The sequence below is a fragment of the Teleopsis dalmanni genome, chromosome X (assembly GCF_002237135.1).
Source record: "Teleopsis dalmanni isolate 2A chromosome X, ASM223713v2, whole genome shotgun sequence".
NCBI classification, from domain to species: Eukaryota; Metazoa; Arthropoda; class Insecta; order Diptera; family Diopsidae; genus Teleopsis; species Teleopsis dalmanni.
Window position 1 is genome coordinate 60,509,202 of NC_051848.1, and position 26,843 is coordinate 60,536,044.

A 26,843-nucleotide genomic window follows, 5' to 3' on the forward strand; every position below is an offset into this window, starting at 1 on the left:
TGTGTAAAAATACTTAATAGGCTAGTTATTGTCTTTTGAGATAAATGAAATAAAGTATAGAATTATTTCACTACTTAGAATCACAATGTCTCTTTCAATGGTTACATTAAACAAAAATTATATAAATATATGTATATATTTATATGTATATATCATTTAAAAACAAATTAAGTTTATTGTCGGAAAGTTTTATGAGCAAAAATAGTATTATTTTAAGAGTAAGCAACGGTTCAATACGCTAAGAGAGATATGTATCCATACAAATTGAGGTAGTTTAATGATTACAAATAATAAAGTAATTGAAATCATAAGTACAAGTAGTTTATCTATGTTATATGTAGTTTATATTCAATAAGTAATTAATTTAAAAAAATTAGTTATTGTTTAACATTAATCATCTTTTGGGTTTTCAACAAAACAGACTAATATTGTTTTGGCTGCACGAGCTAGAACACATATAAAGATATTTAGTAGGATTAAATTGATTTGAATTTAAAGAATAATGAAAATTGAGATTTATTGTTAGCTACATAAGCTAGGAAACATATAAAGATATATTAGATTGGCTATATTGATTCAAATTTATTGAGTAATGAAGAAGGAGAAATATAATTTTATGCATTTAAAAATTATGGTAACTAACAAAGGATCACAATTTGTCTTTAATTACTTTGAGATGATGTAAAACACACATAAAACACATAAATTATAAATTATGAAATCTGAAAGAAGTGGAATATTTTTATACCCTATTCACGTAGCGCAAGTAACCGTAATTTCCATAAATTCTATAAAAAAATCCAACACCTAATTTAAGATTGAATTGTAATTTGTACAAAATCAAGTTTAAATTAAATAAGTAATTCACAATATTCAGGGAAGTAAGTAGCCAGATAAGAGATTAAAGCATCTAGAAATAAACCGATGCACTACATGGACATCAATACAGCAGCTACTACTGAATGTTACCGAGGACGACTTACGTCTATAATGACCAACTAAGCATACGCTATATTTGTTAGTATTTATAATAATCATATAAAAATGCAGGTTTCTACTTAACGTAAACAATAATTGGTAGAATTATAAATATTTATTGGAATGCCCAACGAAGCTACTCGGATGACTGGCTAATTTGACACATAAATTGCTATAAACGTAGAAATCAATCAATTAGTAAGTATTAATTGGAATTATTTCAGTAAATACTAATCTAAAATAAGTGAAATATATAAATAATTTTCGTTTAATTAAATCCAACGCCAACCACGAAATCGGCAATGATTTGAATATTTCAGAAAACAGTAATTTCTCAGTTGAAGTTCTTACTAGCACATTGAATCATAAATTAAAAATTTTAAATTTTGTACTTTGCTTTTGAAACACATATAAACTGGATTGGATTTTTGTTTTGAATTAACTTAAATATGGAAGATTAATATGAACTCATACATTTTTTAATTTAATCTATGTGTTTCTTCTTAGTTTATGGTATGTGTATGAATGACGACACGTTATTGTAGATTGAACCAGGATCATGTGGTCAAATTTCAAAATTTTATTGGACATTTGATTTGAATGGCATTGGAAATCTATATATAAGTTGTCTCTGGTATAAGTTTGTGTATACAGAACATTTTTTTCTTGTAAATTATATATTCATCACATAACTAACATAAAATTAAGTTAAAAAAACGACTTAACCTAAAAAAAAAAAAAACTACTTTAAACAAATGCTTTTAAAAGATTATCTTCAAGCTCTTAATTAACTACTTCATTCTTTATAATCATACCTAAAACACACATTATTGGATGATAGCACCTTTAAGTATTTTATATGGAAACATTTCATTTCTATTAAACCGTTGCTTCTTTGGAATAAATTGCAAAATTTGCTACCCAACTTTTACCACAAACGTACTAATTAGCCTAATAATCGCGCTAAACATACCACTTATTGTAAATAGTTATTCGCTACTTAAGAATATCACTAATTAATACTTGGATTTAAGATTTGTGCTACACTAGCATAGGTACCAAATACAAAACCACACAAGCCAAATACCAAAATACCAATATCTTTCCATAGTACCCAATTGTAGCGTCCAAAACCCACTGTCCAAAATGTTATAATCTCTATAATAGGTGGTGCAATAAGTGCTAATGCCGAGCTACTAACAGCACCTACTAAAGATATAATTGGACCAAGATTTGGTATACAAGCAGCCAAAATAACTATAAAGCAAAAATAAAATTATTATAAAATGAAATTAATGTAAAAAAAAAAACACTATTAACTTACAAGTAAAAGTGACCAACACAATACGCAAAACGGTTGCTGCCACATCTTTAGCACGGGTTGTATCAAATTGATTTCGCACAAAAGGTTCCACAATATTCACTGGAACATAAAATTGGAGCGTATATGAAAGAAAGATAGCAACTGCCATTGCAATGCGTACCATTTGTGATAATCTGTTATATAAATTATTTATTATAAACATTATATAAACAAACAAAAAATTTATATAATAATACTTACATTTCTTCTTGTGGTAAATTTAAGGTAATGCTACCTTTGACACCGTCCCCGTATTTTAAATAACCAAAGAATCCGACGGATGTGTAAAGGCAGGCAACAATTACCATGCCTGTGTTCAAAACACCAGTAGTACCGCCAAAATCTTCCGGAGTATTCATATTATTCTCTAAAGGCAAAACTACGCCAATACCTTCGAAAGCATATATGGCTGTACCAAAATATAGTGGTAAAGTAGCCCAAGATGCCACTGGTTTTACTGTGTCCGTTGGTGGTAAGTCTTGTAGCATATAGAAAAACGATATAGCTAAGCCAGTTAGCGTTAGAATAGCTGCAAACAATGATACTGGCGTCAGGTACTTGAGATTTCGCACTAAATTTAATAAAATCATTGGTATTAGCATTATCATTAAATAGACGCGTACATCTAATTTCATGAAGTAATGATCTATCACTTCTTTGATGTTAAGAGCCACAAATACAAAGTAAACACAGCAGAAACCCATCTGCGTTATAAATAAGAATGTTGTAATTACACGCCTGTAAAAATAAGTAAATAGGTTAAATTAATCTAAAATAAATAAAAAAAAGTTCTATAGATATATAAACGATATCATAAAGAATAAAAACAAATAATTATTGATTATTCTCTCTCTCTATTTTTAGTTTAAGTAAAATAAATGGATCTAATGGTAAACGAGTACAATAGTATTTTCTGTTAAGAAACAAATCTTTTGAGAAGCTTGGATTCAGCGTCGAAAAGTATGAATACAAAGACTTGTAGCGTAATCTGTTTTAGATACTTAATCTTTTTTTTGGATTCGGCCACAATAATCAACTTAATGTCTAGAAACTAGCGCAATCGAAGAATTACTTTGGAAGAACGACACCGCCCCCGTGCAGCAAAAACTATCCTAGCTCAATTGAGATCTGGATATAGCCAAATGCTAAACAGTTACTTGTCAAGCATAAACACGTCCATTCCATATGTGTGCCTTAACTGCAACTCTTCTCCCCAGGACGTCGCCCATCTGTTCTCCTGTCCCACCACACACAAAAACCTGCGTCCAATTGACCTCTGGACACATCGCATAAAGTCGCCGGGTTTCTCTGTCTGGATCCAGACTAACTTTCAATTATATACCATCTATTCAATCCTCCCTATCCTCTTTCCTCTCTCCATCTCCTCCCAACCGCACCCCATTAAGTGGCCGGGTTTCTCCGCCTGGATCCAGACTAACTTTCAATTATATACCATCCATTCAATCCTTCCTATCCTCTTTCTTCTCTCCACCTCCCCCAACCACTACCCACCCACTTCTCCACGCATGTAATCGTCTTGTTTATCCTTTCATGTTATCTGCTTACAGGTCCCAGCGAGTTACAACAACAAGAACTTTAGCCTAATAATTAGCCTAATTAAGAATCAAAACCCCTATCCATAAATCAAAATCACGCTCTTTAAAACTTTTAATTGCTTTCTAAAACCATAGGACAGGTTTTAGCAAAGAATTCTTAATCTATGCTCTGGTATGCTTTGACAACGAATATCGAATTATATACAATATAAGCTATACTGCCAAATTAATATAGATGTTACACATATTAAAATTTAATGGCAAGTATAAGTTTAAATATATTTTCAATTAGTTTGAAAGCAGTTAAACATAAAACATCATTACGTTATGTATATAATTCGTTCATTTAACGGTGGTAGGAGTTTCAGTCTTTATTCTTTTTAGGAATGGATGTGTCTTAATTGGATCTTAACACTTTGTTTGTCTGCAATTCTGGTTCATGTGTCACAGCCAACCATGTCTGACTATTTGTCCAAAATTTGTATTATAGCATTGAACGTCAAGGTAATATCGATTAGGTGCCACTATAGCTATGACATTCATGTACGCGATAGTTACTCCTGTTTTACTAAATATATGATAATCTTCTGGATTGCGTACTGTAATATTTTAACGCCAATTTTCCGAGAATGTCTTTGTGCAGTTAAATATGGTTAATATACAATATATGAAGATTAAACTCGGATTTACTACATTTCGCGATGTCTTATTTTAGTTCGCAGTTTGGTTACTTGTGGATCTATCTTATTACTTTTTCACTACAAATTTTTTAGTATTAAATTTTAACTATGCAATCTTATATTCTTGATTGCGTACTGTAACATTTTAACGGCGATCTACCGAGAATACATGTACAATTTAATATGGTTGATATGTTGATATACTATATATGAAGATCAAACTCGGATTTACTACATTTCGCGATGTCTTATTTCATTTTGAAATTTGGTTAGTTCTGGATCTATCGTATTAATTTTTCACTAGAAATCTTTTAGTTTTAAATCTAAACTACATTTCTTGTGCAAGGACATTTCCTACTAACACTATCAAACGTTTATACTGATATTTTTAAACATTGGTACAATTATATTCATGGTTATGGTATAATTTCACTTTTCCATATTCGACTATAAAAGTAATGATTTTCTCTTTCACTGAATTTAGTCATTTTTAAAAATTCGGCGTCACTTCATTTTTTAAGTATTACTTATACTGGATGTAAGAGCATTATAATTTAATCAGAGACGTAATCATATATATGTTGTCGTTTGTAGTATTGAGAGTGTCTGAAGAGTAATTGTCGAACAACAAGCAGAATTCCAAACGTTATGGGTATGCCAATCAGAACAGTCACGAAGGTGATACCAGTTATTACAACTGTTGCACCTAACAGATGCGAAGAGGAATGTTGCAGACACAACATTGCCAGGTAGAAGTAGTTGGACCAACTCGGGACCAGAGTTTGGTTCAATTTCGATCATTAGAAGTAACATAAGAAGCAAGATGGCCGGGACTTGCTTCTTAGTGGTGAATACACATTTAGACGACAAGATATTAATAGATCGATTCATCTCATCGCTTATATCAAGAATTTCTATACTATAAATAATATATAGGTATATAAATAATTATTTACACTGGTTTTGAGATATTTTTTTTTAAATATGTTGAACTGATTTCTATGCTAATTAGCCCGCATATACCGCATATAATTTAAAACTTAATTTTAAGTTATATACATATATATTACATAATTAAAATTAATGAAAATTATTTTATTTTGGGGTGATGTGAAAGTTAAAAAATATATATACAAAAAATAATTTTAAACTCAATGATTTAAACACATAAAAAAAAACCACTTCATGAAAAATTAATTTTTATATTTATATTTCCTCATTATCCCCCGATTTTACGTTTAAATAGATTATTTTTCACGGTCATATAAAAAATTTTAATTAATATTAAATATTAATATTGTTTTCAATTATTAATAATATATATTATATACATATTACTTATATATTTTTAATTAAGCGTTTAATTAAAAAAAGCGTAAAACAATTGTTTTATTGAATGTAATTTTTAATCGATAAATCTACAATTACTGATTAAATACAATTTTGGGCTGACCGATCACACACTATTTTGAATATTATCGAATATTAGTCATTAATGACCAAAACAGCTATAGTCAGTTCAAAGTTATACTCTCCCAAATGAAATTATAATTAAATTGTATAATAAAATTGTACGTACCGTGCTAGTCCAGAATAACGTCTTAAACCAATGGGTCCCGTGTCGAATGAGCAATGAGCTACTTCGGAAAAACTTAAGGATGGCTGTTGTAGACGTCTGCATAATTCATGTGAACATTTAACCAACATATGCATGCAATGCGTACAAATGGCGCCCATTATTAATGTGCCGAAAAGTCCCACAAATAAACCAGCATTCTTAAAGGCATCTGGCATAGCCAAAATACCGGTGCCTATATTGCCTTTAAGTAAATGTATCATGGTATCCAAATTAGAGGTGGGATGCTCCAAAGTACGATGCATCGATGGTTTATAGTTTGATTTATTTAAACTTTCATCGGAACCAGCTGAAATTCAATAAAAAAACATATGAGTGTAAAATATAATTAAAGTCATTTGAGTTGATTCCAAAATCGTCTGCGTCTGCGTCCTTGAGGCATTAGCTACCGACAATCAAGTACACATTAATCAAAACTAAACGCTATTTGTTAAACTTCAATTAGAGTTTCACTGTTCGTAAGAAATGAAAATTAAACAGACTTTTCCAGGTATAGAAAAATTACCCTGACTATAACAACATTTCATATGCAAACACCATCTAGTTTACGATCAGGAATAGTTAAGAAATGCGTCGTAGGACGAAACATAATAGTACATATATCAGATTGTTATATATCAATATACAATATTTGTTTCATACTTTGAAAAAAAAAGAGTACACCTAGAAATATTGTTTGTGTGATAGAGCAGGTAAGCAACCTGATGCAATCATGCACATTTAAGATCTGATAATTTTCAAAGGGATTTTTGTATATCCGAAATTATAGTACATTAATCTACTAGAGTGATCACAGAATAGATTGAGTAAATGAATTCAAACGTAAACATACATTTACTTGTCATACACCTTGTTAGAGATGTCCAACTGAGGCTAATATAGCAAAAAACATCAATAAAGTCAACAACATTGCTGTAACATGATGTAAGAGTAAAAATTCGAAAACTTTGAATGTCACATTTGTATATAATACCGTGACCTCAATTTTTTGTGAATATATATGTTTGAAAAATTTTTGCGTTTGTTCACTGTGGATGATAGGTTAGGTTAGGTTAGGTTATATCGCTGATCCCTAGTGGATCCACTTAGGTCTATTAGCCCATTGTGATGCCGTATATAAGTAATAAAAACATCAAGGTTTAAAACCACCTAGAACCTTTTGCGAAGCATAAAATGCTATTTAAAGCCCGATCCTGTAACTGGTCCAGGTCCTCAAGGAAGGGGGCTCCTAGAGTTTTAAATCACCAACGTGCATGAGCTGGACAAAAACACAAAAGATGAGATGCGCTCTCATCGTCCTCCCCACAGCTACGACAGATTTGGTTGAAAGGAAGACCTAGTCTTCTAGCATGTTTCCCTAGTTTACAGTGTCCTGTAGTCAACCCTACCAGAAGACCAATGTCCTTGCGGGACATCTCAATTAGAGTTTTCGATTTCCTTTTATCGGAAAGTGGCCAGATTGCATACAGATGTCTACATATCGTTGAGTCTTCCCATCTTTTGTTAAAAGTATTAATGCAGAAAGAACTCAATAACAATTTACATGATGTTAGCCACTGTGGATGATAAACGCGATTATTTGACGATTTCAAAACAATGTTTACGTGTTGATTCAATACTATGTACAAAACAAGGATCCATTATTACCCACTTTAAGAAAACAGTCAAAACAATGACTTCAGCCGAAAGGAGTCATAACGACAGTTTGCTATGCATATAGTAAATTTATATCGACTACTACCCATCGAATGCAATTACAATGCAGTTAACCGACGAAAACGTGATCGCCATAGTTTTTAGATTGCATGCCATATATTTTATAACGATTACCTGTCGTAGAAGCATAAGATTAGTGGCGATTATTATAAGATTAGTGATGATTATTTAGCAGTCTTATTTGAAAACTAAAACGTGACCATTTTGTCAACAAACTGAAAGATTTCCATCAAAGTAATGCACTGATGTGCACCGTGTGAATTTCGTCACAAATTGCACTGGATAGTTTTAGAACTCAACATATCAGTTCTACATGTTTCTATAAAAAAAAAATGTGTGCCTTTAAACCATCACGAAAATTTTTAATTTTTCAGATCACTCTTCATTGGTTACGAAAAATTAATTGGCTCAAATCACTTCGAAATTTAATATATCATGAAAAAGGTATTGCTGGCTGTTTAGTGAAATTTCTAGGGCATTGATTATTTTGCTCATTATCCACTATCAATTCTAAAGAGTTCTATCATTAACTAGAATTAATCTCTCAAAAAAATCAACCAAGATAATATGAAATTTCATTTCAGTTGGGTTACTTGCTTTTACAGTTTGAATGGAATGTATTACCATCTATACTATATTCTCCAGGTCTGCTAGCTTAGGTTTTTAATTATGAAAAGTGTTGTCATCAGCTGAACAAATGGAATTATAAACTTGAACAATGATGCAAGCATAGATCAATCAATAAGGTATAGTATTCTACTAAAATAATGCGAGATATCATACAAGTTTAGTAACTCACTAAAAGTCTTGAGCGCTTAGATAAGATGTATTGTCATCTGCCCAACATCTGTCACTTTCAAATGATCGCTTCTTCTAATTTTTGTATAAGTTTTGTAAAGTGAAATGTTTGGTCAGTTATTGCTACTAAAGATTAGTGAACATGGAACCACTTTATAAGCAAAAAGATTATATTGGACGAAAATGGATAATTTGGACGAAAAATTAATTTGTTCAATAGTTTCAATTGAAGAAAAAACTATTTACATTTTATATATCAATATAAAGTATATCCGTATAGGTACATATATAAAAAATTAGTGACCACTTTAAGTAGAATAAAGTTGTTTCTCCAATTAATTTTATTTATGCTTTATAATCAAGTAGATACTTACCAGCAATACTCTCATCGCTTTGCACATTAACTAGTGTATTTTCTGGTGAGTTTCGGATATCTGGTCGCGGTATTGTCCGGTTTTCAAGAGCTCTTGAATCCGATGTTTGGAGTAAAAGCGGCTGACGTTCTGACATTTTCTTCGTTCCAGCCTATTAAATTAATAAATTTGTTTATAATGAAAAATTCACTTATAATGTTAAAATATATAGTTTTTTATAAATTAATGTATTTATTTTATTTTATAAAGTTTTTATATAGAACTGTCCCACTCCATACACTTTCGTTTCTAAAATCCGTCTGCACCTAACAACATCTGTCTGTTGAATGTGTACTGATTGTGACTAATAAACAAAAGCGAAATAAATTGGTTTAATGTCATTTGCGGGTAGAGGAAAATTTTACGAACTACAAATATGATAAGGTTGGCATATGTGGGAAAATGCAAGAGGGCAACTAAAAGCAATTATCCGATGGAAAGTTTTCTCTTTTTTCTTTGATTTTTAATATGTAATTTATATATATAGTTGTTCTTGCTATTGTGGTTGTTTTTCTCATTTCTCACTACCGATTTGTGTAGTTAGGATCAAGATAGGATAGTTAATAATATTCGATATGCATATAGCGACCCTCATCTCATATTGAGAGGTTTGACTAGATGAGACATATATACCGGTATTGTTTATTATTTTTATGATTATATTTTATTACTTCACTTATTGAGTGCTTGATTGTTGATTATAAAAACTCAGTAATAATGATATATTATATAAATATAATACATATTAGAGTGAGCGTTTAATTAAAAAATAATCGTGCTAATGTTTGTATAATAGACAGCGACGTCTACTTTTCCTACTTATACGAGTATATTTGGTGTCCTAAATAATATTTTTATATATACAGACGTAATGGAACTAAAATATGTCAGATAATATACCAAAAAATATATGGAATAGTTTTACATAAAATTATGTAAAAGTTTAGTTTTATTCAATTTTAACTTGTTTGGGTAACTAAATATTGTATCGGGTTATGTTCTAAGTTCTTATTAACTGTGAAAACTTCTGGGATTATATCAGATCTCATATATGAGTTAACCTACAATAACAAAGCAACACTCGCCTCAATTTCAGAAGATGAAGTCTATGGTTAAAATCCACTGACAAACTTACACAGAAAGGTGCGAATACCCTATGAAAGCAGTTAACATACTTCAAAGAAAGGCTTTCCTACAAATGGTACTGTAATTACAATAAATACATCGAATTTTGTTTGGAAAGTCATGGACCGTTGTCGAAGGCCTAAAGCAATTTTAATAGCTAAGCTTATACGGATAAGCAACTAAAATGCTAAACCGAAACTCAGAATACTGTCTTCTATATTAGACACATTTCTATTAAGTACCATCTTTTGCTAATAGAATCGGCACTCAGTAAAGATACACGTATCATGCACGTATCCTATAATTGTCAGGTAATATATTTAGTACCTTTACCTTGTTTTTGTTGTAAGGTTTATCAATAAGTTGAAGTTGTGTTTAGATTAGGTTAGGGAATTTTTTTAAAAATATTAAATACTAGGGAATTTTTTGTAAAAACTTAATTGGGACGCAATTTATTTAAAAAAAAAATTTAGTCCTCCTGTTGCAAATGAAATTTTACTTTTGGTCAAGCATAGATTTATTTTAATAATAGTGTTGTATTAAAGCATTATAATGCTGTTTGTTTTTACAAATTTTAATAGTAAACTATATAAAGCAATATAAAACCTTTTAAAAGTGTTATACGTTTAATATATGAATTATAAAATTTTCTGTGGTAGGGTAGTTCCAAATAGTTTTCATTGAAAATACGCAACATACCATTTTGGGATGTATTATTAAATGTTGTCGCGTAATTACGATTTTCATTAACAGGACAAAATGAAAAGCTTTTACATAAACAACTATAGCACTAATTAAATATTTCATACATAAAATTGATAATTACAAACGATTATTACTACAGCTAATTATTTCATAATAAATAGAAACCATAATAAAAGTAGCATTTTAACAAGGCGTCACAATGAGATTACTAAATTTTTTACTATGAAATAAGGTTCAACTCGCGTACAGATGTCCACATTTGATTGATGATTTACATTTTTCTTTGCATTAACACACCTAGGCCAAGTGATCTGAAAATTGACTTTTAGCTTAAAGTGTTGGTGTAGAGCAGTGGTTCTCAACCGGTGGTCCACAAAATTGTTAAAAACGGTCTGTAAATCAGGTATGGATCCATAATTTTTCCACTGAGACCTCACTTATTAGATAGTAAGCACAAAAAGTTTTCAAGTAATTATATATTTATTTTATAGTCTATTCTACAATTCATTATACATTATACCAGAAATTCATAAAGCATTTTAAAATAACCATATTGTTCATTATTCTTAAACTTTATGGGCCCTACTAAAAACAAAACTATAATAGTGGTCCTTGGTCAAAAGAAGTTGGAAAGCACTGCTATAGAGGATACCGCTATTTACTTGCTTATGAGATCAGGTTTATGAGTCAAAGTATAGAGTTTAATGCAATACATTGATTAGTAATTAGGACACTGCGAATACTAAAATCTCAACCCTGCGTTGTACCCTGTTGAGTACCATACAATTTGAAGATTTATCTTAGATTGATCATTACATTGTGATACCATACTATAGTATTGGTTTTATAATGGCTTTGTAAAGTGTTTGTATTATGCGGCATTGCAGTTCCCATTTCTTATTAATACATCTGGAATAATATTAGATATCATGTGTAAGTTAGGTTTCAACATTAAAGTAACATTCGTCTGAGTCTCTGAGCGAGACGGAGTCTACGGTAAAAACTGACAAACTTACATAGAAAAGTGCATATGCCCTATGAAGGGAATCACTTCACAGGACCTGAACCTTTTGCGAATTTTTTAGTAAGGTCAAGATATAAATTACGTTTTTATTTCTTTTTTCACATTATTTAATTTTGTGTTTTAAAAATAATTAAATTTAAAGTTGAATCCTTTAAGAAAGCGATTCTTATATATAACTTTCATATCACCATATTATTTTTATGTTGCTAGGTATATTATTATTATGTTAACCTATTATTGTTATGTTACCAATAAGAAGTAAAGTGTTAGCTTGTTTGAAGGTATTTTGCTTTTATATGAGAGACATTATCTTAAAGTTCTGCTTTATCTGTAAATTGTAGTTTAAAACCTTGTGTAATAACTGGAGTAAAAACTGAAACCCTAGTACTCTGAGACCATAATGTTTATTACAAATTAAAGATATATGGAAAACTCTTTAAACCGTCTTTGTTATTTTTTAAATTGTAAATTTATTTTATATTAGAAATGCGGTCTGAAGTGGTCACATTACATTAGATGCATAGTTCTTTCAATGCCTTCTGTTGTTATTTGAATTCTTGATTATAAAAAAATGTTGTTAATTGAAATGCCATATGCCTTAACAGTAATCTATATAAGTTTATAAGCACCATGGATGTGGAAAACATTATTTGCTGAAGATTTCAATTTTCAATGAAAAAAGTTTGAATCTCTAAATTGTACTATCGTCAGAACTTGATATAAATATCTGTATATCCTTCAATGAATTTATCAAACTTCCAACAATTGTAAAAATATTAATATAAAATATATAAACATTGCGCAAGTCAAATAACTAATAAGATGGAGACATAACCTTGCTGTGCACTGAACTCATATCATAAACCTTGACATTGGCATTGCCTTACGCTCAATGCAATGCTGTGAATGTTGACGCAAATCAACCAAGGCCGGGCATAAATTTTAGCGCGCATAGTACAAATCTGTACTATATAAATATATATATGTACATATATACGTATACATATGTACGCTTAGTAAAAATTTTATAGAGTACAACAAGCCTTGTCACTTTCATTGATGGCATTTAAGTGAAGTAAGTTATTTACATTTCGATTTGCAATTATAAAGTTCAGGACTTTGATTTTCATTTTCTATCAAAAAATCGATAACCCAATGAACACTTCCGCATACAATTTATTGCAATATATATATATATATATATATATAAATATATTTCCGGTACAGTTAATCATTTACTTTTATGATTCTGAAAACTTTGATAAGAGAATATAAACGAATATTAGTTTCATATAAAAAATAACACTTATAATCGTGACTCAAACTTAAATTGTTTTTGATAGTATGTAATTTGTGTCATTGTTTCAATTTGCAACTCAAATCTGATATATTTCTTATGGCGTTGTTCTACAATTCCGAATGCCTTAAGTCCAATGTTTTGTTTCTACAATATAAAGAAAATTATTTAAAATAATACATATATCATTAGTAAATCTTTCACATATAAAATGTGGAAAAGAACATTCGATTTATGACACTCTTTGTAATGTAATATAGTAGATATCGGGAATCCTATAAGGGCTACATTACGTAGACTGTCTCGGGCACGGCATGAGTAAAATTGTTTTTGTTTTTAATACAAATTATTAAATTGAGCGTAATAATAAAAACAATATGTCGGTTCAAATTTCGGCATGAGAACCGGGCTATTTGTGCCTCAACACCACGTTTGCCACAACTTTAGTACCAAATTTGGTACATTTTTCCATATGGAACTCTGGTACTCGTTTTTAGAAAATGGTGCTTTTTTGAAGCGTGAACTTTATTGTACATACTATCATATTATCCAATTAAATTCATTTATAGACGCAACTGAGCACTATAAAACTAATATAATTTTATGTATTGATTTAGACAAAATGTGAAGGCTGCAAAAAGTAAAAGAAATTTTCGATCGAAATGGATTTTAAGACCTTGAATAATATTATATTATGTAAAGAATTAATTGATAAAAAATATATGCACTATGTATGGTCAAAAGAACACATAAACTTATACTCTTGTAGAAATTTTATATACATTGTTTTTTCTTAGTAAAATACAATAGAATAAAATTGGACCTATTTTTAGGAGCCCAATCAGCTAAATTTCTAAACATTTGGTATAAATTCTTGGATCAATTGATTTTTATACGCCTTCAAAAGTCTATATGAAAAATAATCCATGTGGTACTAGAAGAAATTTAAAATTTTTAAGAATAATTATTTCTTATTAACAATGGAGAAAATGATGTTTTCGAAATTTATTTCTAGATTTACTTCTGCAGAATTAAATTTAAACAATGTAGCTCTTAAATGATGGCCTAGAACTATTGTTATTGTATCCTTATATATTTTCAGTAGAATTATTTGGTTCATTATATTACTGTTAAAAATAATAATATAAAAAAAATTGATTTACTACATCGATAATCTTAGCAGTACGTTCACAGTTTGATTGTGTTGATAATAAATTTTAGGTAGCGAAAAGATATTTAATATTTTTGTAATAAAATTTAATAATTTCTATAGGTTGTATATCTGATAAAATATGATTTGACACTACATACGAATGTAAATATTGGTGAGAATCCGAAAAAAATATATACCTTTAGTACTACTTTGATCATCTAATTTAATATATTTTATATATGAATTTGGTTAATTTGATATATAGCATTATGTTGTTAAATATGTACAGTGCAAAAAATCCCAAAGAAAATCCAATTTAGTTTAGCATGAAACTAGAACAACTCGCACACAGCCATAGTACTAAATTCACTAATATGCTTTTAAAAGGAAACTCTGGCAAAAAAAAAAAAGTTTATTCACAAAGAACACGAACAAAATCTTAGTTGTTAATTGAAATAACTGATCAATAGCAGATATTTCATTTGGTCTTTTGAAAGACGGAAAAGACCTTTTAGTCTTGCAACAGACCACTGCCAGAATACGAAAGATCTTTCAAATGACCTTTCGTAAGATTTTTGAGTGTGATTAGCTGAAAGATCGTTACCAGTATAATTGCCTTGTGGATCAGCACAATGACGAATTCAGTTCGTGATTTTTTGTTTAAATGTTTGTTAGTAAACGAGTGTTTTAGTTTTTAAACTTTTTAAATTAAACACATTAAATGGAGAAATAAATCAAATTGGTTGTCTATTACTAGTTAAGGCCATACAAACTAATTGCAAAATTAAAATTATAAAAATATTTATTTTAGATTTCGCTTTAAACAATTTATAATTATAATTAAAAAAGTACAAGAAATTCACTGAATTCACTTTCTAATACTTGCAGTTCATAAACTATATACCTATGGACACTTAAACTTATAGAGATTTTTAAAAACTAATGATGTTGGATAATTGGCATCATCTGCAACAGCTTTTTGGTCAGGTTATTTTATTCGAAATGAATTTCTTATCATAAGACATAAAATTCTTAATTAAAAACATTTATTAAATAATTACTAAACAATTAAATTGTATAATGGCTTTTTACGTGAAAGTTATTGAGGTTTTGTCAAAGTCAAAGATAAGATTTTTTATGGGGTTTCTTTATAATTAAATAGCTCTATCCTTTGTTTCATTGGTAAAACGTCATTTCAAGGATTTTGAGTAATAAATATTTTGGTTCATCTCACATAGAATGTCATCGTTTAACTTAAACGTGTATTTTATGAGAGAAATTTACTTTCCACTTGTTACGTTTAAGTGATATTTTTCCATACTTCTTCCATACTTTTTCCCCCCAAAATCATTATACTCTTCAGGATGAATAATCCTTTCTTCAATTTTTTTCCATTGATTCAATTAGTACTTTTCTGCAAACATTGATATGATTTGAATATTTGATTTTTGAGTATTTTCTGGACTATATTCTGGATTCTTGATTCATTTCTGCACTTGTTTGCATCTGTGAAAAATTTAAACCTGTATTAACAAAGAAATGGCACGTTAAACATTTTATGAGTTTAAAAATGACCCTAACACAATGTGAGGATTATTATTTATTTAAAAAATATGATACTCTTAACACTAATTATATTTATATGCTGTATTAATTCAATTTTTGAAACTCGTGCAGATCTTTTTTAATATGCTTGACTAACCATATTCTCAAGCAGAAAGTTTTATTAGCTGATAATAGGTTGTTCAACTTCAAATATATTAATGACAGAACTTGACAAAGAAAAATTCATTGATTTAAACAATTCAGACAACAAAAACGAAAAAAAAAAATTAAAAATTTATAAAAAATAATCAGCTGATACTGGTGTGGAATAGACCTAAATTAGCCTAAATATGTGTCTTTAAAAAAAGATAGATCCTATATTATCTATCGCTCTATCATGTTATAAATAAAGCTATATATCACGAATTAGCTTTTTGTTAACTCAAATAAAAAAATAAATATTACCGTTATTGTCGTGATGATTGTTAATTTTCAATGGTGATGTACTCAGACTCAATCATACACCAATGGACTTAGAGATAACTCTTGAATGCCATAAACATCTAGTAATCTAATAATAATTTTAAATAGAATATACCAATAATGCAGTTTGTAGAAATCGAAAAATAATAAACAAGAGTTAAATCATTAGCAATGATTTATATATTTCATATTACTGCCTTCCCTATATTGACACAACATAGACACGCAGATACGGTGGTAGGGTTACATAAAATATCTGGGAGTTACTTTTGACAAACGGTTTAATTGGCTTAAACATTTGAAATACAAACGCAATAGCTTCTCTAAGATTCTACATTTATTAAAGTTGCTATTTAATAATTATCACTTCAACTTTAAAAACAGAAAGTTACTTTATACGCAAGTAATTAGACCAGCACTATTGTACGGATGTGTTACATATAGCAAAACCTCAAATACTACCATAAAGCAATTACAGATAGCACAAAACCTGGCTTTAAGAAGACTGTTTAAGATTTCATGGTATATGAGATCAACAGACATACATAGAGATCTTAGGATCTCTTAGTGAAAAAATATATCAGAGACAGAGCTCTAAAATTATTCACTAAAGTTGATACGCTACTTAACCCCGCCCTAACAATCCTCAAGTCCACTTCTGGACTCTCAGGAAGATATGCTGATTTAAAGTCCGTCATCAACTATAAGACAAATAAATTATTTGATTTCTTAGCCTAGTTAAAGGCTAGTGTGGGGTAGAGATAAGCCCCCCAGCCATTATAGAGTAAAAGTGCGTAATAGCACTAACTCAAGAAGAAGAATCAAGAATCAAGAAAAATATTAAAAGTAAATATCTTAGTGAAATATAACTAAGGAAAAATTACATTAAATTTTTGAGTAGATCATAATATAATGCCACTAAGGCTTTAATCTTTAAAATAAAATAAACAATAAAATAATTACTTCTAAAAAACTAAATAATACTAAACACTAATTAAGTAATAATTCTCTTAAATAATTTGTTGCTGTAAACAGTTGATATTTACAACTAATAAAATCTAAGTTATTAACAGACAATTGCTTTTAATTCTCTAGAATGATTTATTGTTTTTTTTTTTAGATTTAATTAGAATGAAGATAACATAAAATACTATCAATGAAATAGAATTTATTTTTATATTATTATATATAATACATCTTATCCATTGTAAAAATTAACTTTGATATATTAGAAAAATGCAAAGTATAACTACATTTATTAACCATAGATAAGAGCATAGATATCTATTTATTTTTAGATGTACATATGATTCTTATGTAAATACTGTTTTAATATAATACACACGTTTTGATAAAAAAAAATACTTATATTAAAAAAATTTGAATATAGATAATAATATATTTTATTTATTTTTATTAGCCTTAACAATAAAAAAGCTAACAAATATAAATAAAAGATATAGCGGATATACTGTTTTGTATTACTCTTATATAAAAAGTAAATTAATATTATTAATTATAATTATTAACTAATTAGATTCAGTTGACACCATGTGTCTGTAATACAAATACGGTATACCTACATGATGTAAGTTCAAATCTCACCGAAGTCCACTTAAGGTCTAGTCTGAGAAGAACAGACTTTAAAAACTACAACTACTCCTTAAATTTGAAAAGTGGGTACTACAAAATCTTCATAGAGTGTTAATTCAATCTTTTATTTGTATGAATCAACAGATCAGAGTCAGAGCCATGCATACAGTCAATTACAGTCACTTAGTCTATCTTATTTACTAATTCATTGGTGAAACAGACGGAAATAACAGCATCATATGTTTACACTGCTCTATTAGCATATTGAAGTGTCACCAACTATACAAAGATATATCTGTCAAGCTGATATTGTCAAATACGTGAAATATCATGTGATAGGTATTAAAATGCACAAAAAAATGTAGTCGTCGTTAAAGAATCCTAGCAGAGCAGATCAAATTATGAAGGATTAAATTTTCTCTCGGGTGAAACCTGCCGTGAAGCAAAAAACAGAATTCGAAACAAAAAGATGATAGAGATCCTATAATTCACTGGGCAAAGAAGATGACAATCTATCTGTATTAAATATTTTTCTACGAGTTCAACCCCTGGAGACTTGCAGTCTCAAAAACAAACAATTATTTGCTTGCAGGCGATGGGTATTTGGCAATACTCGAAACAGCTGTATGATCAGCCAAAAATTCCATTAATTAATAATAATTTAAAAAGAATTTTTGTTGTTGTAGTCGACTACTTTTCGAAATCTTTGCATAATTAAAAAAATAACAAAAAAAAGTCCAGAAATTAGAACTTTTCACAAATTCCAACTACCCCAAAAACCAAGTGGTTCTAATTTGTAAGTCTTTACTGTATATATGTATCTGAGAACTTATCTTGTTATGGTAAAAAATAATTGCATATAACATATATTTTGATTTTATCATGGCATTACAGATATTTTGTGTTATTTCTATTTGGCAAAATTTTTTTTGAGATTTTTATCTCGAGTTTTCTGAAGAAAATACGTTATATTTAATCTTATTACAATATATGGGGGAATAACACATAGACCTGTAAAAGAAATTTATTTTTAAGGGTTACATTCGACATTTTTCGCCTTAAATCAGTTATTTTTTTGTAATGAGCTTAAGAATTACCCGATGGTGCTATTATTTTGACCGATTTAAAATTTGCTTTTAAGCACAATATGTATGTCAAAATTTTTCTTCATATGACCTAGTACAATCACCTATAAAACATCGCAATGTTTTTTATAATTTTATCAATTCGGCGATGCTAATGTAGAAATCTGCTTTGGTGCTATTATTTTGACCGTAACTGTGTATAATATTGTCTTGGTCGAAAAAAATTATGTGGCATAAGCTACTACTTACAGGACACTGTAGACTTAATTACCACATGAAGATTATAAATGTGGTAGAAAGTAACTCCTGTCGACTTTGTCATGAGGAGAAGGAAGCATCAGAACATGTTCTATGCAACTGCTGAGCGGTGGTAAGACGTAGACTCGATTACCTTGGAAGCGGAATCTTAGTTCCAAGTCAAATAGGTAAAATTAAGCCCACAGCAATTACAAGATTTATAAATAGTCTAAAATTGTCCTAGTTGGGCCTTTAGGCGCACAATAGATCTTTTAGGTCGGGGTGCTTTAACAGCCTATTACTTAAATAATAATAATAATAATGAGCTACTATCAGCTGATCAAGTTATTGTTGAAAATCTCTATTGACAAAAATTAATATGTCTAAAGCAAGAAATTAGGAAAAAGAGTAGGAAGTCATCAAAGGAAAAAGTTGATATATTATTAAGAAAGCACTAGCTCAAATAAGTTTTAAACAAAAATAATAAAATAAAAGAAACCTCTGTTTAGATGTATTATCGTTTAGTCTTTATATTGCATCGTTAGATTATCATCTGTTCTAAAAATTTAAGATAATTATATAAATGTTTAACATGTCAAATGCACTAATTATGTAGGGAGATTTTCAAAATAAAATGAAATAGAAATTTATAATTGTGCAAAACTAACTTAGAAGTATGTCAACTAAATTATGTTCTAGTGCTTTAACTACAATACTTATAGCAAAAAGTTAAGAAAAAAAACTATTTATCGGCTACTTTGTTGTCGTACAATTAATGTTCTTCTTGATTGGGAAGCTTTGATGTATTCCCTGTATAATTTTGATATTGTATCGTTAGATTACATTTTTTTTTGATCCAGACAATATACAATAATTGTGCAAAATTAAGTTCAAGAAAGGATTGTGCAAATCAGAATTATCCGTTCTAACCAAAAAATAACAGCAAGCAATAGCAAAATAAGCAATACATCAGTTATTGAATTTAGCTTGGGAAAAAATTAATTATAGAACGCATATTATTTTTACTACTACTACTACTATTGTCCATTTCTCCCAGTGGGGCATAAGACCTTAATAATTCTTTTAAATCTGACTCTATTTGGTGCTACTCTGTATATGTCGTTCCATGCATATTGTGCTTCAGCTAACTCACTTTCGACCGTTCTTCTCCACGTTTTCGCTGGCGCATCAGATCTTCTGCTACCTTGTGGATTCCATACCTACGCTTGCCTCGCTATGTAATCTCTCGGTGATCTAAGCGTATGTCCTAACCACTTCCACTTTCTCATTTTTATATTATTTTGTGCTGTTTTTTGAGTCGTTTGGTTCAGCACTCATATTTTTATTGGTTCACCATTATGTCTGGAGTGCTTCCCTGTTTCACAGCCGTAGTACAAGATAGATTTCATAGAAGATACGCAGTTTGATCTGCCTCCGGAGTTCACTGGATCGCCATATGTTGTTAAGTTTGCCAAGCGCGGCTTTCGCTTTATTGATCCGAGTATCAACTTCAACAGATCCGCTCTTATTTGTCGCAATACTTCCCAGATAGGTAAAAGAGTTTACACATTCAATTTCTTCTCAACCTTTTACATGTAACCTTATATGGTATTTTGAACTGCGCTATATCCGCTCGCCATGCTTTTATTTAAAAAGCATATATAACTTTGAAAAGTTATTTAGTTTATGAACAAAACTTTTTGAAAGAAGCTTCTTTAAGATATTGATATAATATTTGTTAACTCATAAAATGAGCTCACTGGGAATGTGAGATTCCCAGTTTGAATTTGTTATGCATATAATAGTTTTTTCGATAAAGTGCGATAAGGCACACTTAAGGTTGTTACAAACATACACCAATATCGTACTTGTGCTATTAATTTATTACTTTTTGCATTACTTACTTTATAATTATTTTATTATTGAATTTAGAAAAATTAACTATTTATTCATTTACACTAATCTTAAATGCCACAAAGAAAACCTTAAATAAAGCAAACCGGATGTTTCATTCAAAACTGCTTACTATAAACATAAATAAAATGCATTACAATACCTTTTTTATCTGAGCAAATACCAAGTGATATAATTTGTATTATATATAATATAAGTAATATAATATATCAGTTTTTTGTACAAAAAACACAAAAAATACCTTGTTATGTATGATACAATTTCATTTCGTGCAAAAAAATAGATACTATAATATGACTACTTATACATAAATACACTTATGCACATATAGATATAATAAAGGTGACACCTAATTTTATAGGACGTTAAAAATTTGTTATTGGGACGCTAACTAACGATACGTTATATTGATTATCACCACTTAAGTAGAAATCTAAAACTAATTGCGCCAACAAAAAAAAGTTAACGAATGTGCTAAACACTGAATAAATCATTTTATATGAAAATAAATCACTTGATTAAGCAAATAAATTCACAAATTTTTCAAGTATTATGGCGTAAAAGTTAACACTTATACCAAAGAAATGAATAAGCTGGTAAAGAGCTACAACCAAATATATAGGAAAAAACTTTTCTAAAGTTCTGTTATGATTTATAAACAAGCCGCCAATGGAGCAGAAACAGTGCGACCTCAATAAATCTTTTGTACTATATAAATACATATTTTTTTAATTATGAGTAGTAGTATGTTTACACTATTGCAATTAACTCAATAAATGTAAAGTAATAAATGCCTTTTTTTATACGAAATATGTTAAAAATCCCCAATATATATATATTAAATCCTTCAACTCCTATGAAGAGCATTGGGCCGCAGAAAAGAAATGCTAATGGGGATCAGTAATTGTAAATGCACACATAGTATGATACAAAGAGAACAGAAAATTGTGATTATGTATATCGCACCATTCAATAAGTTCGTAGAATTTAGATTGCTTAGAAAACAGCAATCTTCAAATACAATATATCAAACTAAAGTTATAATGATTTTACTGACACCGAGAAATATCGTGTGGGTTAGCTAACTAAACATAGGTATGAATGTGAAAAAGTATTATGATGCCTTTGATATCTTAACTCATAACGCCTGTACTCATAACGCCTGATAATCACAGAATTTTAAGCCCAAATTCAATTATAATTGCGTTTACGACACAATGTCTCAGATCGGTATACCAGCAAAGCTAATACGCATCTGCAGAATGACGTGAATCAAGGTAGGATCAAATCTTTCCAAACGATATCAAAAGACCCTAAAAGTGACTACAGAACTCAAATTTTAGCTGGTTAAGTTTTGGGCTCTTTAGCTTGAGATGTACATAGTTTTTTATTTATCGATTAACTTTACAAAGAAAGCGCAATCAATAGCGAATACTTAGTAGCGTTATGAGCGTGTTTAAAGGAAGAAATTGTGAAAAAAAGTTCTAAAATGAAGAAGATGTATTAATACTGAGACAATGCATTATGTCACAAGTGGATCACAATAATGGCAAAAACAGTACTTTGAATTTCGTCTCTATCCACTTTTTTTTCAGAATCAACTTTCTAGCGATAACTAACTGTTAGCAAAACTAAAATAAAAGATCTAGCGAAAGAAATTTGACTTTAATGCAGAGTTGATTTTTTATGTGGATAGATGGTTCTAAAAAAAAAATCGAAATGTTGGAGAATAAATGTTGAAATGAATGTATCACTGTTGAACAGAATAAATTCGATTTGTACTTAAAAGTTGTTATTTTTTACTTCTAATATATCCTAATATATCTTATGAGCTAATAGAGTAATAAGTTAATCTTATATATAAAAATCTATCGAAAAATGTGTTTGTAAGCGGATAACTCAACAACGCCTGGACTAATTTGGTCAAAATTTTTTTTTTTAAATGTTCGTTGACTTCCTTTGCAGATCGTTATCTCCACTATCCAAGCGAGCTACCCACTTTTTACATATTTGTCACCTTCAGGTTTCCACTGTCCCTTTAGATTATTTTCCAATCAGGTTTGAACCGTAAGTTCGCCTCCTAATTTGATACCCTCTGGCAGACATCCCACTCGGGATTTTTTAGTGGATCCCAAAAGGGTGGCCAAAGTTCTTGGAAGAGAAAATACTTTGGTCACCCAAACTGAACCCGACACACCAGGGTAACTATTCTGTTCAGGAGATTTTTTTGCCCTGTCTATAAAATAGGTAGGAACAAAAACTGCCACATTCAAAATCTTTTTGACAGAACGAAGTCTGTCAGGTCCGCTAGTACATTATATAACTCTTTAATGAAACTTAGATTATGATATTGAAGAAGTATAACGATATTTTAATAGTTTAATAAATGATTTAGCAATATTTGAATTATTTTATTATATATAGTTAAACTGCTATAACTTGAAGTATCATTTTGCAAAGAAAAGGTTTGATGTATGGAGACTTTAAGTTAAAGATTTTTTTTGTTATTGTATGTAATTTGTTTTCAAAACCCTGTTGCACTATTGCACTATAGGTATTTAGTTTTAGGTATAAAAACTTCGAGTTATGGAAGTTTGACCGTATTTTTAAACTTATTTTTTTAAAAACCACAATTTTACAGAAATATAGAGATTTTAGTTTATTTTAATAAACAAGATACTGCACTTATTTTTCTAGACAATAACGAATAAATTAAGAATGTAAACGATATAGATACATTTTTATATGGCATTAACTTCTTTATTCTATTGTTGTTTTGCAAATAATTTTTGTTCTTTTATATATACTAAGTTATATACATTTTATATATAATTATTAACTTAGTTCGCATATTTGCATACATAATCTGTACAGGTTATGTATAAATAAAAATATGCATAGTCAACAAATATATAGCTATATTTTAAAATGTTGATTTGCAGTTTTAAATTGGAGCTTAGCTTGATTATAAATTCTTTGCTCAATCAAGAAAAAATAAATTGATATGGCTTTACGAAGATACTTAAGAAAATATTTATACTTTTTTCAATTCCTTACACATTTTTTGTATGCTAAGTTTGCAGATTGAGAAATTCATATAATTTGATAATTAAAACTAATGCCATTCCAAAACGTAGCAAAATAAACTATCAAATTTTGCTTCGTCGAAGTCTAAATACAATTTACATTGAATTATTAAAATTTACTAAATAAGTTTATGGAACTTTACTTGTTCACTTTAAAATATATTTTTGATAGCAAATGTTTATGAAGAAGTAACACAGTTTGGCATGAGTTCTTCCTCGATCATACGCTCCATGTCGTTATGTAAAGTGTAAAACCCAAATTCCTTTTTGATAAGTAATCTTAGGCTAAATAAAGCAACTTTACCATAAAATTTTTCGTTGAAAAACTTTTTAACGTATTAAATTGTAAAGCTTCTACATACATAGGAATCTGAACCGTTTAAAATAGCCGACATATTTTGAGACAATATACTTTAATATCGAGATTTGATTCCTTGGTCCGCAAATTGAAAAAAAAAACCCTAAATGAAAAACCGTAAAGGAATTAGGCGGTTCCTATTTTTAATATTTAACGGTACACAGAATGTTTAACAACATCTGTCAAAAAAAAAAAATAACATGTAGTTAAATAACTCCCAATATCTCGAAAAAGTTATATACTACTTTTCAGTTTATTAAATATTTTCGTTTTTAATACCCAATATGTCTTTATGACTTAAACGTTCAGAAATTGTGGTTGTTCGAAATTCAATTTTCTGTTATATTTTCCGTTATAAAATTTTAGGTAAATATAATCTTACTCAGTATATTTATAGCAGAAATATTTATTTAGGTGAAACAAAAGCATGCAACAAATAATGCCTCTATAAACAGAATAGTATTGAAATTTAACAATTAAAAATAAAAAATATAATTAATTAATTCAAATATTCTACAGCTGGTTTATGATTTTATTCTTATATAGCACAGCAAGTTGATTTGTTAATAAAAACTTTTACAGAAAATTAACAAAACTTCAGAAAAATGTGCGAACATAAAAGTCAAGTACGACTTTGGGTCAGTTGTTTAACAAACACTGACTCTGAGCTTTAAATTTGACAGGGCACGAGTTCGATTCCTGGTACTTGTAATCTTAAATAACTATTTACGAATAACTAAATACAAGAATTATTTCCAAGACCACTAATGATGGGTATTTGACAATACTGTAAACAGTGTACAGTGTATGGTCAGCCAAAAATTCAATTAATTAAAATAATATAAAAAGAATTTTTGTTTTTGTAGTGCACTACTTTTCGAAAAACTTCTTTAGGTGAAATTTCAAATTTGAAACTGAACCCACACTAGTAGTTATAACAATTTTGAATTTCCCAAACTCATCTGCTTAGAAGATCATAGTGTTTAATTTATAATTATATAAATTTTTTTAAACAAATATTGAACTAAATATTCGCAATAATACCGTGAAAATTATAATTGCGAACTAAAGCAATTTCGATAATTAGAGCAATATTATTAGATTATGTTAACACTTACAATTATCGAAATCTGTATGAAAAATGACAATTATTGTTCCAGATTTGTGGAATTAATTGCGATAGTTTACTGTTTCTTGGGGTCATCCCCAAGTTTACAGTAATATACACATTTTTGAAATTATCATCGCCAAACATATGGTAGTGTTGTACATAAGATAGTTGACCTTTGCTAACATATGCTTGCTGTAATTTTTATATTATATATACTATAATAATAAATATTTCTCTCATAGATTTTAACAAAAAAAACATTAAAAATTAAGCAAAAAAAAAATGTTAAACTAAAACATTTGTTGGATTTTAAATAAAAGTTTAACAACATCAGACAAAAAAACCGCAGAATCAAATAAATATTTATTAAACTCGGTTTATTTTTAATTCAAAACTATAAAATATAAACACCACTTCAATATTTATTTAATTTAAAAATGTATTAATATAAAAATATAATATTAAAAAAATAAAAAAAAACTTACAAATTAAACAAAAGTAGTTGTAATAATAACAGCAATGCAACAATTCTTCGTTGACTTAATAACTTATATCCTTTATCGTTTATATTTATAACTGCAAGTTAAGAAATAAAAACAAAATAAATTGTTAAACACAGAAATTAAATAAAGCAATTAAAAATGACAATCATGATATGGTGTAAAATAATTATATTTTTTGCATATGTTTTTTCGGAATATTATATTACGGACCTGTTGAAAATTCGTAAGGGGCGTTAAATCCTCCATCGATTTTATCTGTTTTCCAATTTCCGCACAGCCTCCGAAGGTCAGACTACAGATTATTATATTTAATATATGTTGTAATTATGTGCGTTGGTATATGTATGTTTATAACTGCTTGATGCGCAAAATGCAAACAAAAAAATATGTAATCACTTTGTATTGTTATGAATTATATTAATGATGCGTCAACAATTAATTTGCTGTTTTGATTTGGTTTTAAAATGCAACTGATTAAAGAAAA

General features: G+C 28.9%; 1 protein-coding gene across 2 annotated transcripts; it reads right to left on the minus strand.

Annotated features, from left to right (window-relative positions):
* Positions 1-26,733, minus strand: LOC119687155 (proton-coupled amino acid transporter-like protein CG1139). 2 transcript variants are annotated; one of them, XM_038101362.1, is made up of 7 exons: positions 26,570-26,733; positions 26,342-26,432; positions 9,102-9,252; positions 6,157-6,502; positions 2,543-3,079; positions 2,303-2,475; positions 2-2,235 (listed from the first exon to the last, which is right to left on the minus strand). In XM_038101362.1, exons 3-7 carry the CDS (start codon positions 9,235-9,237, stop codon positions 1,991-1,993), a joined length of 1,437 nt encoding a protein of 478 aa, XP_037957290.1. In that variant the 5' UTR covers positions 9,238-9,252; positions 26,342-26,432; positions 26,570-26,733; the 3' UTR covers positions 2-1,990. The 2 variants fall into 2 exon arrangements, with proteins under 2 accessions (XP_037957291.1, XP_037957290.1); XM_038101363.1 differs by lacking the exons at positions 26,342-26,432; positions 26,570-26,733 and adding an exon at positions 9,380-9,445 and having other exon boundaries at positions 1-2,235.
* Positions 26,734-26,843: the final 110 nt, after the last annotated feature.